General features: G+C 40.0%; 1 protein-coding gene across 4 annotated transcripts in view; it reads left to right on the top strand.

Moving 5' to 3' along the window:
* Positions 1–18,022, top strand: part of arid4b (AT-rich interaction domain 4B) — a 165,957-nt gene that overhangs the window by 111,718 nt on the left and 36,217 nt on the right. For all 4 annotated transcript variants that reach the window (XM_053620694.1, XM_053620693.1, XM_053620692.1 and 1 more), the window contains 3 exons: positions 394–491; positions 674–857; positions 2,647–2,858. In XM_053620694.1, the coding sequence (XP_053476669.1) occupies positions 394–491; positions 674–857; positions 2,647–2,858 (494 nt within the window). The remainder of the gene's footprint in view (positions 1–393; positions 492–673; positions 858–2,646; positions 2,859–18,022) is intronic.

Below are 18,022 nucleotides of genomic sequence, written 5' to 3'. Positions count from 1 at the left end.
GGTGACTTAGCGGTTAAGGCTCTGGGTTACTGATCGGAAGGTCAGGGTTTCAAGCCCCAGCACTGCCAAGCTGCCACTGTTGGGCCCTTGAGCAAGGCCCTTAACTCTCTCTGCTCCAGGGGCACTGTATCATGGCTGACCCTGCACTCTGACCCCAACTTCCTAACATGCTGGGGTATGTGAAGAAAAGAATTTCACTGTGCTGTAATGTATATGTGACAATAAACACAAAAGCATGATCTGAATTTGCCGGTCATGCAGAGTTTTTTCCAGTCAAGCACCTTTTTTGTTGTTTTCTGGTTCCTGTATCACATTTTGAGCCACTGTTCCTCTCTTCCTCTTCTGCTTCTCTCTTCCTACTTCTGCTTTCTTTTGTCATTCTTTTCATGGCAGATTGAGAGTGGATCTATTTGGAAACAAGTGTATCAAGATCTGGGAATCCCTGTGTTGAACTCCGCTGCAGGTTACAATGTCAAATGCGCCTACAGAAAGTATGTAGTCCAAGCCAACTGTTATCATTCAATGAAAAAGCAACTATACTGGATGTCTCTCAGTTTCATAATTTTTTATTAATATGTCTCATTTAACTGACAGTCATTTGTTTTGTCATTTGTTTCGTTTAGTTTAAAAACTGTTCTTTGCTTTTCGAGTTAGACTTGTGCATGTTCCACAGGTATCTTTATGGTTTTGAGGACTACTGCACCTCAACAGGGATCACATTCCACATGGACCTGCCATTTAAAGCATTGGAGAGTTCTCACACCGATAACAGTATTGAAGGACCAGCAGAGAGAACAATCACTGTTGACCCAAAATCTGATCCAGAGATATCACTAAGCACAAAAAATATTGTCAAGGTATCAACACCACATCTCACTGCCTTTCAGCTACTGTGGCAGCACAAAACACTTTAGTGTTTGTAACCAGAAAAAAAGCGTGGGCAACCTGGTTGCAAAAAGCCTTAAGTAGCCTTGCAACCTGACACTATTTGCTTATCTGATTGAAGATTCTATCAAGAATTTTATTTAGGAATTGGATTGACATTAGCTAAACTGTAATCCACTTATTACTATGGATTACCACTAAAAGACAGGGAGTGCTATTTGGCTAAACTAACACTTTCAAATGGTGCGGCTCTAGAAGATCCTTATAGGTTGGTGCCCTGTCAGTGGCTAAATGATCCTGAGTGGTGGAGAGCCTGCAATGCCTGGACATATGCATATCTAATAGAAGCTATGGGTGTTTATACTAGTGAGAAATTGAAGGCAGACAAGACTCTTGATGTTTGTGGGCATGTTCAAGATGGAATGTTTTACAATTACAACATCTAGGATGTCATGAGACAGAAGGCAGTGGTGCTGCCCAGCCAGATACCATATTCCAGATACCATATTTGTTGAGCTAACTCATTTGTTAGCTCAACAAATTTAGCTAGCTAATTGTCTCCATTATAGGAAATTACTCAGTAAAAATATGATGTAGCTATCTAGAATTAGCTAGCAATTTTCTCGATGTAGACAAGCTATGTAGGTTTGTTAAAGCATTATAAATTTGTCATGTTTGCAAACAAGCAAGCTAAGCCTGTTAAAATCTTAGTTAGCACACCAACTTCCCTGATATGATAGTTAGCTACTTGGCTGAGATGAAATGGGCACTGCAAAAACCGAGCTCCTTTGACCAATTATTACTCCTAATTGCCTGCAACCACAACTGTAGTCTGTTTGCTTGAAAAGGTGTCTGATAGTCCCTGTACAATTAAATTGCAAAGTGCAAGACGCTCAAGCATTTTGGGTGGATTCAGACAGTAGTTGAAGCGATGGGGGCACAAATCTTTTATTTAATCATTCCAGGCATGATCTACCATCATCCTATTTTGCCTTGTTAATAATGTTGCAGTAAAATACTTTTATGACTGATCTACCAGATCCACCCTTGTTTTCTAAATATGGAAGAAAGCTAATGATGTAGTCTAATAACAGTTATGCTATGATTGCTTAGGACTACAATTGCTATGATAGCTTTAGGACTGTAATTGCCATGAACAGTTTTGCACTCAAGTCTTCATCAGTGAACAGTGGATAAGTTCAACAAAGCAGACTTCATGTGAAAACTGTAATGAATTTCCTTGGTACACAATTGCAGACCATGTAGTACACATGTGACCATGTAGTACACAGTTATAGAAGGAATTTATTTGTGCAATAATTGCATTCTATGTTGTCACTTAGATGAGGATGGGTTCCCTTTTGAGTCTGGTTCCTCTCAAGGTTCCTCATATTATCTCAAGGATTTTTTCCTTGCCACCATCGCCTCTGGCTTGCTCATTAGGAATAAATTCATACATTTACAATTTATATCCTTAACTTATATATTTCTGTAAAGCTGCTTTAGGACACTGTGCATTGTTAAAAGCGCTATACAAATAAAACTCAATTGAATTGAATGATGACTTTTTTTTTAAGTTTTCTAACACTATAATTGTGCAGGTTCAGGCTATTTGTGTTAATTGATAGAAAAACCATATGTTTAACAGTGAATAAAAGGCTCACAAAAATGCAGATGTTGCCGGAGTTTAACACCACTGAATTAAAAGCATAATATGTCAAGTGGAATTTTGCAAATATTTGTTTGTAAAATTACTTTTAGGAGGAGAAATCAGAAGAAGCAGGACTTTTTAAGACCAAAGTGAACATCACAAGCCCGAAGGAAGAAGACAGGATCTGTAGTGATGAGGAAGACAATGGTATTGGTAAAGAGCCCCACAAACTCAAAGCTGAAGAAGCTGCACCAACAGAAGGTCCAAGCACAGAGAACGTGAAGGTGGAACCATGTAAGGACCAGAACAAGGAGCTGTTACGGTAGGTGTAACTTGCAACACCAGGCTACACTGTGATTTTCAGCACTTTGGATTGAATTACAAATGCAAAGAGGAGACACAGGTTTAAAAATGTTACAACTTGAAAAGAGTGAACAAAAGTAAAAGGGACTGTACTGTTGAAGTATGCTACTATATGGGTGGCTGTGGCTCAGGTAGTAGAGCAGGTTGTCCACTAATTGTAGGGTTGGCGGTTCGATTCCCGGCCCACATGACTCTACATGCCGAAGTGTCCTTGGGCAAGACACGGAACCCCAAGTTGCTCCCGATGGCAAGTTGGCGCTTTGCAAGACAGCTCTGCTACCATTGGTGTGTGAGTGTGAGTGTGTGTGTGAGAATGGGTGAATGAGACACAATGTAAAGTGCATTGGATAAAAGCGCTATATAAGTGCAGACCATTTACCATTTAGTCTTGCCAAAACCAGTGAAATTCCATAGGTCATTATTCAGTGAAAATAAGTTAAAGAAAGCAAGTGAGTAAGATGTTGAAAGATGCTCTAGTTGTTAATTAAAATACATTAAAGCACAGTCACCTCCTTTTTATGTAACAATTTACAGTCACACACACACTCTTTTGAAGTCTGAAACAATGTAGCTGTCTTGAGTGTACATGTTTGACTTGACTTAAGGCCTGTTCACACCGGGATGTTTTTTTTTCAGTGCGTTAAACGGTCCATTTAACACCTCGTGTCTAAATCAGTGGCTGTCAACAGGAGTGCTCACACCCACATGTTTAATGCGTGCCGTCAAAGTGTAAAACTTTTTTAACAACGAGGGGTTAATTTTTTTTTAGGTGCCGTGTGAAAAACTGGCCAACAAATGAGATTCACGATTTTGGTCACGTGCCTGGAGCTGCTGAAGTTGCATAAAACTGCATCTTGATGGCACTCGTGCACAAAACCATTTTGCCGAGAGAAAGTGAGTTTAAAAAAAAAAAAAAGAAAAGAGTCTGATACAGTATGATGATGCTGTCTTTTACGTATGAACAACGTAATGAAGAACGCCACACCGACTACAAAAAAGGAGGAGTTGTTGTTCTATTAAAACATCTTTACTAGCATCCACCATTTTTGTAAGAGAGTCAATAAATGACATACCCAAAATAAAATGGCTACACACATAAACAAGGAATCTTTGAAAGATGATACAGAGTTCAAGACTTGGAATTACCCAGACTACTTACGTTTGTGTGTGTTTGTATATATATATATATATATATATATATATATATATATATATATATATCACACACACAGTGGGGGAAATACATATTGAACACGTCAACATTTATTTCAGTAAATATATTTCCAAGGAGGCTATTCATGTGACATTTTCACCAGACTTTGGTATTAACTCAAGAAATCCACACATATAAAGAAATCCAAACATTAAAGTCCATAAATGAAGTTATGTGTAATAAAGTGGAATGACACAGGAAAAATGTATTGAACACGCTAACTGAAATTTATTTAATACTTAGTGGAGAAGTCTTTGTTTGTAATGACAGCTTCAAGATGCTTCCTGTATGAAGAAATTAATCGGCCGCAGTATTAAGGTGTGATTTTGGCCCATTCTTCTAAACATATTGTCTTTAAATCTTGTTCAATTAGATTCAAGTCAGGTGATTGACTGGGCCATTCTAATGCCTTGATTTTTTTTTTCTCTGAAAACAATTGAGAGTTTCCTTTGCTGTATGTTTTGGATTGTTGTCCTGCTGGAAGGTCCACCCATGTCTCATATTCATCATCCTCGTGGATGGCAGCAGATTCTTCTCAAGAATCTTCCTGTAAAGGGCTCCATTCATCATTCCTTCAATTATATGAAGTCTGCCAGTACCATGCGATGAAAAACAGCCCCACACCATGAAGTCTTTTTAGGTTGATGTGAAGTACCATTTCTTCTCCAAACATGGTGTGTAGTATGGACAGCCAAAAAGTTCAGTTTTGCTCTTGTCTGACCAGACTACACTCTCCCAGTATTTCATAGGCTTGACCAAATGAGTTGTAGCAAACCTTAAATGAGCTTCGACATGCCTTTTCTTTAGTAATGGAGTCTTGTGGGGTGAGTGTGAGCAGTGGAGTGCATTGCCTATTGTTTTCTCTGTGACGATGATACCTGCTGCCTCCAAGTGTTTCTGTAGCTCTTTCTGAGTGGTCCTTGGCTCTTGGGCTACTCTTCTGACTATTCTTCTGACTCCCTGGTCAGATATCTTGTGAGGAGCTCGTGTGCGTGGCTGGTTGATGACGGAGTGATGTTGCTTCCATTTGCGGATAATGGCCCCAATGGTGCTTACTGGAAGATTCAGAAGTTTTGAAATACGTCTGTATACAATTCCATCAATATGTTTTACAACAATAAGGTCACAAAGCTCTTGGGAGAGCTCTTTGCTTTTACCCATCATGAGATGCTTGTGTGACACCTTGGTAATGAAAAGCCTTTTTATAGACCATCAATTTACTAACCCAGCTGATATTAATTTGCACAGATTGGAGGTATAATTACTTACAGATTTCAGCTGGTTCCTTGCCTTACCTTGCCTTAGAGAACTGCTTTTTCTTACCGTGTTCAATACTTTTTCCTTATTACTCATAACTTTATTTATAGACTTTACTGTTGTGAATTCTTTATATTTGCAGATTTCTTGAGTTAATACTGATATCTGGTCAAAATTTCATGTGAATAACCTCATTGAAAATATATTTACTAAAAAAAAATACTTATTTCCTGCACTATACATATAATATGTGCGAGTAATCTATTTCATTCTTTCAGTGTTGTTTTATATACTAAATGGCATAATATATTTCTTTTGTCTCTTTCCTGAAATATTTCACACCTCTGCTCAACGATAATCCGCTGATTGATTGATTGTTTATTGTATTTTACATTACCTGGCATAGGTGTAAAATACTCTCTATATAGTAGGTGTGTGTGTGCATATATAGATACCTCTTGTTTGAAGGGCTGCAAATATTGGCTGAATTCTGAATCTCACACAAGCATATAGGCTACTCATGCTATTTCTATCTACCATATAAACATATAGCAGAAATAGTAGGAGTTGTATGATATTTTTTGTATGATTTTTCTTCCTTCTTCTCATTGACAAGCAGCTGTCAAAAATGGGAAGATGTGCAGCTTCACAGTTTGTGTACCAGGTTATTTCTGCTTGTCAATAAGCACCATCTACTGTCAGTGAGTGAATGTGCACTTTCATTCAGTGTGTCGCCAGCATTTAACACGTGGGTGTGAACACAAAAAAACGCTTTGAAAAACGGACCGTTTAGCGCGCTGAAAACAAACATCCCGGTGTGAACCAGGCTTTAGGCATGTGTACAGGCATGAATTGAGGATTTACATTTGGCATGTTCGAGTTTATTCGTGCTGAAATTAATGATGTTTGTTTGGAGCTGCTAGTTTTGTTGTCCCCCTTTAGTTCCCTTCTTTGGTATAGTTGAAAATTCCATTTTAAGCACCATAAGAAGGTCTTTCAATCAACCAACTTTTTATTTGATTTTGAAAACTCTGAAACCAGGGTCCTGCCTAACACCTTCTAACCCGTTGTTGCTAGGGTGTGGAACTACTAGGAATTGGGGGGGTGTTGTGATGGGGGAGTGGGTGTGTGTTTTGATGGGGTATTGGGTATGTTGGTGTGTGTGGCAGCAATTAGTACAGGGACATTGCACTGCAGTACTGTCTGCTTTGGCTTTTCTTTTGCATTTTGATTTTGAAATGCCATATGTTTCCTTCACTTTGCTAAGGCTATACAGATGTGGCCTTAAAAAAGCTGTGCATTTTTTCATTAAGGATCAGGAAGCCTACCACGCAGCATTCCTCAGGTCTAGTCAGACCAGTTTCTTAGAATTAAATACATTTGTTAAGCTTCCCAGAATATCCACCAGGTGGCGCATTGACTCAAGTGCTCCCGCATTTGGACCTCAGTGCCCAACTAAATCTCACATTAGGAGTGCTCCCACACTTACGTGGCTGTAATTAATTATCAGAAATATCATCTGTTTTTATTGTAAACCTAAAATGTTATTGTTTATTTCTGCTAATTCCACAGTTTTTTACAAACATTTTCTGCATTAGTCAAAAGAAAAAATGTTCATTTAATGCAGATAAAGTTCAATCTTTTTTTAAAGTAAACTACCAGTCAAAAATGTTTAAATGCTTGTTCATTCTTTATCATCAAATAATAGCTAAACAAAGCTATGAAATAATCTATTTAGAAAAGCCTGCACCCAAATTAAATTTGTCTCAATATGTTGCTGTCCATTACTGTCACGTACCGTGGTTGAAGACGGAAGCAGATGCGGGTGACAGAATCAGGCAGAATAATCCAAAGGAAATAGACAAAGTTCGTGGTCGTGAAACAGGCAGTGGTCAGGCGATCAGGCAAACAAACAAAACAGGGCAAGGCAGAAATCGAGGTCGGGGACGTAAACACTGGTCAAAGTCACTTTGTCAAAACACGAGAATAAGGCTTGGATAACGGCAGAGAACAAGTCAACTGAACGTTTACTTCACGAAGTCTGTTTGCATCCAAAGTTTCTTAAGTGCTGTGGTGAGAGTTTGTGTGTGATTGGATGCGGGTGTGTGCGATTAGAACTCCGGGGAAGGTGAGCGCATGCGTGTGTGGGAAGTGTAGTCCTCAGCGGCCATGTTTGTAGTTAGCGGTGTTTCCCGGGAAACCGAGTCGTGGCTGGGCTGAGATATGACAGAACCCCCCCCCCCCCCCCAAAGGGCTCACTCTGGGAGCAGAGTCCTTTCTGGGTCTCCCCGGGGTCGTGTACCTGGAATTTCAGGGTCTGCTGCATGGAAGTCCTTGCAGAGCTGTGGGTCTAGGATGTCTTGCGCCAGAACCCAGTATTGTTCTTCTGGCCCGTAGCCCTCCAACTCGATTAAATATTCCAGCTTACCCCTCCTGCCCCTAGAGTTAAGGATACTCTTCATAAGGTAGGCAGGTTGCCCATCAATCTCCAGTGGTACAGGAGGGGTTTTGCAGGGCACCTCCGTGGCTAGAGGTCCTGTGATGAAGGGCTTGAGTTGTGACAGGTGTAAGGAGGGAGCTATGCGACTGTGTCGGGGTAGTTCCAGATGGTAGGTGACCTCAGTGATCTGTTTGATGACCTTGAATGGCCCCGTGTACCTCGTGGTGAGTTTCTTGCAGCCATGTGGTTGTCTCAAGTCCTTGGTGGACAACTAGACCCCCTATCACCAGGCTGGTACTGTGGATGCTCGCTGCGGCGGCGATCAGCTTTGCGCTTGTAGATGTGTGCCGTCTGTGTGTTGGCCCAAACCTGTTCGCTCCTCTGGAACCACTGATCCACTGCTGGTGATTCTGTGGGGTTCGCATTCCAGGGGAACAGGTGGGGGTTGGTAACCTAGTACACACTAGAACAGTGTGAGACCTGTGGCTGAGTGACGCAGCGAATTCTGTGCATATTTGGCCCAAGGGAGGAATCTGCTGCAGTCCTCGGGGCTTGAGGCACAGAATGTTCTAAGGAACTGGCCTATTTTCTGGTTGACTCGTTCCACTTGGCCGTTGGCTTGTTGATGATAACCAGATGTGAGGTTGACCATGATCACCATTTTTTCCATAAAACTAAACCATACCCTGGATGTGAACTGCGGTCCCCGATCACTGACTACTTCCTCCGGGACGCCGAAGTACCTGAATACATGCTGAAATAGTAACTCGGCTGTCATGAAGGCGGTGGGCAGGGCATGTAGTGGAATGAGCCTTACTGACTTCGAAAATCGGTCTACTGTCACCAGAATGGTTGTGTTACCTGGGGACTCGGTAGGTCTTTAACAAAGTCAATGGAGATATGTGACTGTGGGCGTTCTGGTACAGGTAGGGGCTTCAGCTTGCCGGCCAGGAGTGTCCGTGGAACTTTACTTTGAGCACACGATGAACATGACGCCACTACTCTGTGTACCTCCCTCTCCATATTAGGCTACCAGTACTTTTCCCGCAACAGATGGTAGGTGCGTTGTGCACCTGAGTGACCTGTGGCAACCGCCATGTGGGCCCAGACAATGAGTTCCTGTCGGTACCGCTCTGGCACAAATCATCTTCCCGAAGGGCATGTCGCTGGAATCTGTGACTGGGGAATGTTTTCTAGTGTTTGATCCAGCTCCTACTCCAGGGCACTAATAATACAGGAGGGGGGTATGATGTACTCCTCGTGGTTCCTCAGAACCTCAATGCTGTCCAGACGAGACAGGGCGTCAGCCTTACTGTTCTTGGATCCGGGTCTGTACGACAGGGTGAACTGGAACCTGGCGAAGAATAGTGACCATCGTGCTTGACGGGGTGATAACCTCTTGGCGGTACGTAGATATTCTAGGTTCTTGTGATTGGTGAATATGACAAAGGGATGTGTAGCCCCCTGCAGCCAGTGTCGCCATTCTTCCAGTGCTTTCACTTTAACTTGGTCCATGGTAACCCCCTCAGGGCTGACGATGTACCCCAGAAATGAAATGGTGTCCTTATGGAACTCACATTTTTAGGCTTTTACGTAAATCTATTGCTGGAGTAGTCTTTGCAGGACCTTCCAGACATGGTGAACATGCTCCTCCTTGAAACTGGAATAGATCAAGAGCTCGTCGATGTACATGATCACGGTATGTCCCAGCATATCCCTTAGGACGTCGCTTATTAAGCACTGGAAAACTGAGGGAGCGCTAGAGAGCCCATACTGCATTACCAGGTATTCATAGTGACCGGAGGTGGTGCTGAACCCCGTCTTCCACTCGTCTCCCTCTCTGATCCGGACCAGGTTGTATGCACTGCGGAGGTCCAGTTTTGTGAAGATGGTGGCGGCACGGAAGTTGTTCTAGGGCGACCCATACTAACAGGAGAGGGTAGAGATACTTGATGCAGCACTGATTAAACCCCTGTAGTCTATGCATGGTCAGAGCCCTCCTCCCTTCTTGTCCATAAAGAAAAATCCTGTGGAGGCGGGGGATGTAGAAGGTCTTACATAACCCTGCTGTAGTGCCTCCTGGATGTACTCTTCCATAGCTCTCTGTTTAGTCTGTGATAATGGGTAAACCCTTCCTTGGGGTGGTGTAGTTCCCGGAAGCAGATCGATGGCACAGTCATAGGGCCGACGAGGTGGTAATCCACTAGCCCTTTTCTTGGTAAACACCTCACTAAGGTCCTGGTATTCGGGTGAAATGTGGACTGTGGCGGTTTTATCTGGGCTTTTGATGGAGGTGGTCGCTAGTGTGATCACTGGTGTCTGAAGGCAATGGTTTATGCAATGGGGGGACCAGTGCATGGTCTCCTTGTGAGTCCATGAAATACCTGGGTTGTGTTGTTCTGACCAGGGGAGGCCTAGAACCACTGGATGTCTGGCTGACACCGTGACGTAAAACACCATGCTCTCCTGATGGAGTGCGCTGGTCTGGAGGTTGAGTGGCTCAGTACAATGAGTGGTGAACCAGTGGGGGCCCCATCAATGGCTTGAATCCGACGTGGTGTGATTAGTGGACGAACGGGGATGTTGTTCTGCTGTACGGTGGTCTGGTCAATGAAATTCCATGCCGCTCCTGAGTCATTCAGCACTTCTAAAGTATTAGACAGTCCTGAGTATTCCACTATGACAGGTAGCAAAAATGCAGGTTGAGATACGATCTGGGTTGAAGGACCCAAACTCTCCCCTGGCTGATGTGGATTAGCCGTTCCACTATCTCCTAGGTCACGGTGCTGCTTGAGAGGGCATTGTCTGATGAAGTGTTTGTCCTCCAGGGAAGGTGAGCGCATGCGTGTGTGGGAAGTGTAGTCCTCAGCGTCCATGTTTGTAGTTAGCAGTGTTTCCCGGGAAACCGAGCCGCGGCTAAGCTGAAATATGACAATTACATGTTAGTTTAGGTGTCATTGTAAAGATGTGAAATAATTGGTTTGATTACACTAATTCAGCCAAAAAGAAGCTTATATAAATTTCCCATTCTCATGAGATTCGAACTTGTCGGTCAATAATTTTTCACGGTGATGATGAACTGCATTATCAAGTGGAGCTATTTGAGCTATGTGACATTGACACTTACTGGATGGATCTTGTTTGTTGAGATGGAAAAACAAGGGGGCTGAAGGGTCTAGCTACGCCTACAAGACTGTGTACTTAAGACCACGTCCTCAATGTGGAATTGAATTACATTCTCCTGAAACATTGTGAATGACGTAGTCCAGTGATTCTCAACCAGGAGAGATCAGTCGGGGGGTGCCAATTGTTTTCAAGAAAAAAAAACAGACAGGGCATCATTCGGGTACACTGTATATTTTATCGCTTTTCAAATAGATTGTGGATAAATGGAAAAACCCTGCATTCCCTCTCCCTCTGTATTTTCTTTTTGCTAGGGAGAGGCAGAGCTTAGCTGCCTTTTATCTAGCTTTTATCTACTTTTTTTTTTTTTTTGAAAAATAAAGGGCCTAGCGACTTTTTGGACAAACTTTAGCAACTTTCCATATGTCGTCAGTACTGTCCTGCAAGAGCAAGGTCTTGCTTTCCCGCTGCACTCTCAACTCTCTCTGCATCTGCTCTGTTCAGTGAGTGGCTGAGAGCCGGAGATTTAACAATGTCATGGCTAATGAGACACACCCTTCATCCCAATTTTCATAATTCACATGCAAATGTTTTTTTAGAATGCAAGACGAATGTAATGCAACATGTTAAATAGTATATGTTATTACAGCCCAGTTCTCTTGTTCAAAGTAGTTATAGTGTTCAGAAACATTTTATATCATTCATGTTCCATACCTGTCTGTTATATAGTTTTATAAAAGTTATTTAAAGAATCATAAGTTATAAAAAGTAATTAAAAAAGTAAAAAAAAAACAAACACAAAAGCAAAAAAAATCTATCTATCTATCAAAAACAGATTATAGAATAGGTATAGATGGATGGATAGATAGGTAGATAGATAGATAGATAGATAGATAGAGAGATTTTATATAGAATAGATAATCATTATATCTGGTCTCCTCCAATATGGGGTGAGGGCATGCCACATGATAGGGGAGGCTTAGGGGGCTTTAGTTACAAAAGGTTGACAACCTCTGACGTGCAAAGTAAATAAAATAAAAATAAAATCTGTGCAGAAATATAAAACTACTGTTATTTAGTGGTCATTGGTTATAAATATAGAAACAATACAGTTTGTTTATTGCAAAATATTAAGGTATATACAAACATTTAAGTAGTTATAGAGTGTAAGGACATCAACTTGATTACGTCATTCTCAGTGCTTCTTGGGAGTGAGCATTTGCTGCAGAGTTCCGCGATTTTTACTTCCAGAACCTGTAGTAGTGAAAGATTTCATCCATTTGTTTATTTATTTAAAATTAAAGGGGTTTTTTTACACAAATTTCTGCATTGTTCAAAAGAAACAAAGTTTATTTAATAAAGGTACACTGTCTGTCAAAAGTTTTGAAACACTTGCTTATTCTACTTTTTTTTCACATTTTAGAATAATATTAACTCCAGCAAACAACTGTATGAAATAACAAAAATGGATTAAGTCTGTGTACTTAATCTCTAACGTATGAATGAACTACAATCCCATGAAGCATTGCAAATGACAGTGAAATGAAAAACTATGCATAAATATAATAAAAGGCTTTGTAACATTATTTTACAATGACAAATCACTGCGTATTCCAAATGCAGTAAGAATTTTTTCATCTTTAGAGCATTAATTATTGTTAGCACATTGTTAGCACTTAGCACAAATATTGTTAGCATAAATATGTTAGCACGAATGTTGTTAATTTTTTTGAAAAGTAAGTGAAAATATCACTAACTTTTTAAAAACTTTTTTTTTTAGAAAAGGAAATCAGTTTGTTTCATTGAACAATCCAGGGAGTAAAATGCATATGCTCACTTACTGTAGCTTGAATAGCTTATGAGTAGCTTGGGATTCACATGCAAATTTAATGGGCGATTAATGGGTCCACTTGCCGAAATTTCATCATTCAACACGTATTGTGAGCCACCAGTTCAAAGATGTACATCAGCAGTTTCTCCTTTGCCTAACACTTCACTCCATTACTCTTCAGTAATTTCCCCATTCTGTCTGAGACTGCCAGAAACCCCAAACACTTCTTCAAATTCACATCATCACATTCGTCGGTCTATCCTCCCGGGTTTGATTGTACCCGATCTGTGTTTAACTGTGTCCCAGGAGAAAGAGAAAAAACTATACCTAGATTCAGTGGAACCAGACAGGAGACCAAGGCCAGCCCGCTTTGCTGTGCTTTTGTTTAAAAATCTAATCCCACATAGCAATTAAAAAATTTCTTTAAAAAAAAAAAAAAAAAAAAAAATTGCTGAATGTATTTTTGTAAGCATTGACATTTAAATTGTACAACATTTGGCAGATGCCCTTATCCAGAGTGACTTACATTTTTCTCATTTATACAACTGAGCAGATGAGGGTTAAGGGCCTTGCTTAAGGGCCCAGCAGTGGAAGCTACGCAGAGCTGGGATTTTAACTTAAAACCTTCTGATCAGTAGTCCAATGTCTTAACCACTGAGCAACCACCTATACAGTATGGCGGTGGTCTGTTGTGGTTGGCAAAAAATGTATTTTTGTCTTTACTTTGATGTCACACAGGTGGGGTGGGGGGTCCTTTGTCCCTGAGAGGTGATAATAGTAGTAAATCCCGTTTGTCAGACTCTTTGTCAAAAATACAAAGAATTTCAATGTTGCAGAACCCAATCCTGAAGTCTGATTTAGCTAATTAAATCCTCTACATCCATTTCTTCCATTGATTAAGCTGCTGACTCAGCTTTCTATCATTGTGATGATTCTGTTTTTCTATGATTAATATATGTTATTCTCAAAATGATACTTTATTCTCATAATACTACGACTTTATTCTCAGAATATTATGAATTTATTCTCATAATGCTACTGTTTTCAACAACCGGAAAAACAGCGGGGCTAAAGCCCTAGGCTAGCTATGATTTCAAGACCGTGAACTTAATGTCCTCAACGTGAGAATGAACTACAATTACATAGTAGTTCAAAAATTACATAGTCAAATTAAAAACTATGCAAAAATATAAAACTATGGGCTGCTTTTTAATATTCAGTACACATCATCCATTTATTTGTTTATTTTAATTAAAACTTTAGTTTTGTAATGAAAGAAATTAATACAGGCTACTGGCACGATTATATTTTTGTCTTTGAAACAATAATGTTTTGTTGTGTTGTATTAAGTATAGACAAGAATGCATAGCAATTTAAACATGTAATATAAAATAATGCTTGAATGTACTAATTCTTTCATTCTATGGCTTTGATGCTTTAAAATTGCCCAGACTGCTGTGGTTTTATTCTTCAATTTGATATCACACAGGAGGGGTGGGGAGTCATTTATTCCTGAGAGGTGATAATAGTGAGGGGAAGGGGAGCTCCACGCATCAATAAGTAACTGGTGAAAAAGTAACAGGATTCATCCTCTTCAAAAACATAAAGGCTGCATTTGAAACTGCATACTGATCTACTATATAGTAGATGAAAAGCAGTACACCAGAGGGGTAGTATGTCCGAATTCTAAGTATGTGAGCAACAGTAGGTGAGAAATACCCAGTTGGTGTATCGCTTCCGGCGAGATTTTGTAGTATGCGACCAATGCACACTACGCAAGTCAAACAATCCCATGATGCAACGGGACTGGTGCGGACGAGCTCAGAAAAAAAATGCGGAAGACTGCGTCGGCTCATTTTAAGTATTAAACCTTGGTTAAACAGGACTTGTTTACAATACCAGAATAAATTGTTAACTTGTGTAAGATTTTTGTGTTTATGATGACGTCGAAGGTTACATGACAGTGCTAACATGGCGGATGTAGTATGTCAGAGATTGTAGTCATAATACACACATAATGATTAGTACGTACTGTTCCAATTCAGTATGTACTGTCATAATATGCGATTTCGGACGCCGCCAAAGAATTTCTTTGTTGCTGAACCCAATCCAACTGAAGCCCTAAGCCGCCATTCATTATAATTTTTATTCTTTGTTGTTTTCTCCTAATCACAACTTAATTTTCTCATGATCTCGACATAACTAAAAGTACTTTTCTCGTGATATGAACTTAATTTTTTTCGTGATCTTGACATAACCAAAAGTTGTTTTCTCATGACGTAATTTTATCTCGAGAAAATCTTGTGCTTTGTGAAAGGTACTGGTATTACATGCACGTTGGTATCTTCACCATCATAAATTTAATTGGCCACTGTAGAGATGGACTGTATCTCCGCATTAAGAGAGAGGGATGGCCCCTTCTGAAGTGTTGGACACTATTGAGGAAGTCATCAATCCTGCAGGGATGGTGTATTTTTGTAGGCCACCCCAGAAATTAGCATCACCCTGGATCCCTCAACAAAAAGCCAATAGGATTTTTTTCATTGGTTTTTAGATTATTGCAGAAAATAAGTTGCTCTGTGACCAACTAAAGTTTATGATAAACTTTTGTTCTTTAAGACAATCTTCACAAATGAACACAACTTTTATGAATTTTGCAGTGTAAATACAATCGGCAGAAGTAAAAGCTAATGTTAAGCTATAAACAAACTACACCATGGTCGCATGACTTCAGTGTCACCACCACGATGCTTCCAACAACTCTTTCAACCTTTATTTTAAAAAAACACTACAACTGGAAAATATTATAAACTGATAAATCTACAAGTTCGAAAGTTTGAGTTGGAATAGTTTGTAAGAGCACAAATATAAACACAACAAGGCTGTAGTAAATGAGATTTCCTGTTTGACGTGATGACGTTTAATGTCCCTGACAACCTCTGTAGTTCCATTTAGCCACTTGTTACCAAGCATCTTTTTCAAGACACATAAAAGCTTCACAAAATGACCAGTGGCGTATTACTGATGTATTTTATGTCGTAGTATAAAACGTGAACATATCTTGAGCTTTTTTAAACACAGACCTTATTTCAAGCATTTAACCAAAAACCCATTCAAAAAACCCATTGACTTGGATGATGGATGTCGAGTACACAGAAAAATTAAGTCGGGATCACGAGAAAACAACTTTTGTTATGTTGAGATCACGAGAAAATTAAGTTGAGATCATGAGAAAACAAGAAAGAAAAATATTAATAATGCATGGCTACTTAGGGCTTCTGTACAATCCTGAAGTCAGATTCAACTAAATCCTTGACATCCATTTCTTGCATTGATTAAGCTGCTGGCTCGGCTTTCTATTGTTGTGATATTCATGCCGTATTTTTACCATTAATATGTGTTATTCTCAAAATGATACTTTTTCATAATGCTATGACTTTATTCTCAATATATTATGACCACAATCTCATAATGCTACAACTTTATTTTTGAAATGTTCTCTTGTTGCCGGTCCACCTGCTCAGGGCAGGGCTTGAACCAGCGTCAACCATAAGTATGGGAGGTGTACGCACTAAAGAACTCTCAACTGTATAGCCTATAGCATACTGTAGGTCGCTAGTGTGTCTCTTGAGGCCAGGGGAGTGACCTACCAGCTACCTTCTGTTACTGTTTAATGAAATTACTGTTAACATTAACATTAGAATAAAACAATGGTCAAATATCAGAGCCTTAGCTTTTTAATAACATTATCAATCAAGATGAGGAAATTCGTTTAACTCTAATTTGTTTAAATGTAATGCAATGTCATGTCTACTACACCTTTAGAAATCAGTTTGCTCGGTCAAAGAATGTGACATGACTGCCACCTTACGGTCTTGCCAGCGCTGACTGACTGAGTGACATACCACAGTGTATCACGGCGTACTGCAAGATCACATTCTCTTTCTTGCTCATTTTTAATGGCCACATCTGTACTTTCTTTTAACATTGTCTACATGCAAGTTTTCTGTCCTGCTCAGCCTCCAGTACCAAGCTGTGCCTCAAATCACACACCTGAGTGTTATTCTACACAATTTAACATATTGTTAACCTCACATACAGTAATATTATTGTTTATACATTTTATATGTTGATTAATATTAATTTTTATTTAGCTTTACTTTAATGTATGTACACGTATGTTCCACAAACTAGTCCTGTTGATTAGTACAAAGTATATAGTAGAATAACACTTAATAATAATAATAATAATAATAATCATCATCATCATCATCATTATCATCATAATAGGGGGACGCACGGTGGCTTACTGGTTAGCACGTTCACCTCACACCTCCAGGGTCCGGGGTTCGGAGTTTGCATGTTTTCCCTGTGCTGCGGGGGTTTCCTCCGGGTACTCCGGTTTCCTCCCCCAGTCCAAAGACATGCATGGTAGGCTGATTGGCATGTCTAAAGTGTCCGTAGTGTATGAATGGGTGTGTGAGTGTGTATGTGATTGTGCCCTGCGATGGACTGGCACCTTGTCCAGGGTGTACCCCGCCTTGTGCCCGATGCTCCTTGGGATAAGCTCCAGGTTTCCCATGACCCTGAAAAGGAGTAAGCGGTAGAAGATGGATGGATGGATGGATGGATGGATGGATGGATCATCATAATCATAGTAATAAATATATCCACAGCCAGAGATTAACATAAATTTATAAGTATGAAATTGTAACATTTAACATGTAACAACCTTCTCATAACATTGGCCTGAATGTGCCTTTCAAGTTTCTTGTGGATCCATATAACCAGTCTCCAGTTACAGCTGGTTTACTTAATCAAGCTCTGCCACCTTGTTTTTGCAATTCTCAACATGCTTTTGATAATTCCTGAATATTAGACACTGCTGAGTAATTTGCCACCAATTTTGGGAACATAGGACAAAAACCTCTAGGACTAGTTTGCAAAAATATAGTTAAATTGGAGTGGGTGTAGCTAAATGGTCCAAAAGGATTTTTTTTATGTGTTCGGCCAAAGGATTACAAGAAAAATGAAATTTCAATATTAACCTTTTTCAGAAATGTACTTGTTTTTGTGTGGAAAAACTAAGAACACCACTCCTCAGTGGCTAATTTGAGTAAGTTGCATGGCTTACTAGTACTGTACATGCCTTTCAAGTTTTGTATGAAACCATGCAAGCAAACATGAGTTAGAGCTGTATGTGTAAATTAGTCTCCACCTCCTTAGAATTAATTGAGATATGGTGGTCATATTGTTTAG

This window comes from Ictalurus furcatus, chromosome 3 (genome assembly GCF_023375685.1).
Source record: "Ictalurus furcatus strain D&B chromosome 3, Billie_1.0, whole genome shotgun sequence".
Lineage (NCBI taxonomy): Eukaryota > Metazoa > Chordata > Actinopteri > Siluriformes > Ictaluridae > Ictalurus > Ictalurus furcatus.
The sequence above is the reverse complement of the archived record's forward strand: the minus strand, read 5'-3'. Positions and strand labels throughout refer to the sequence as shown.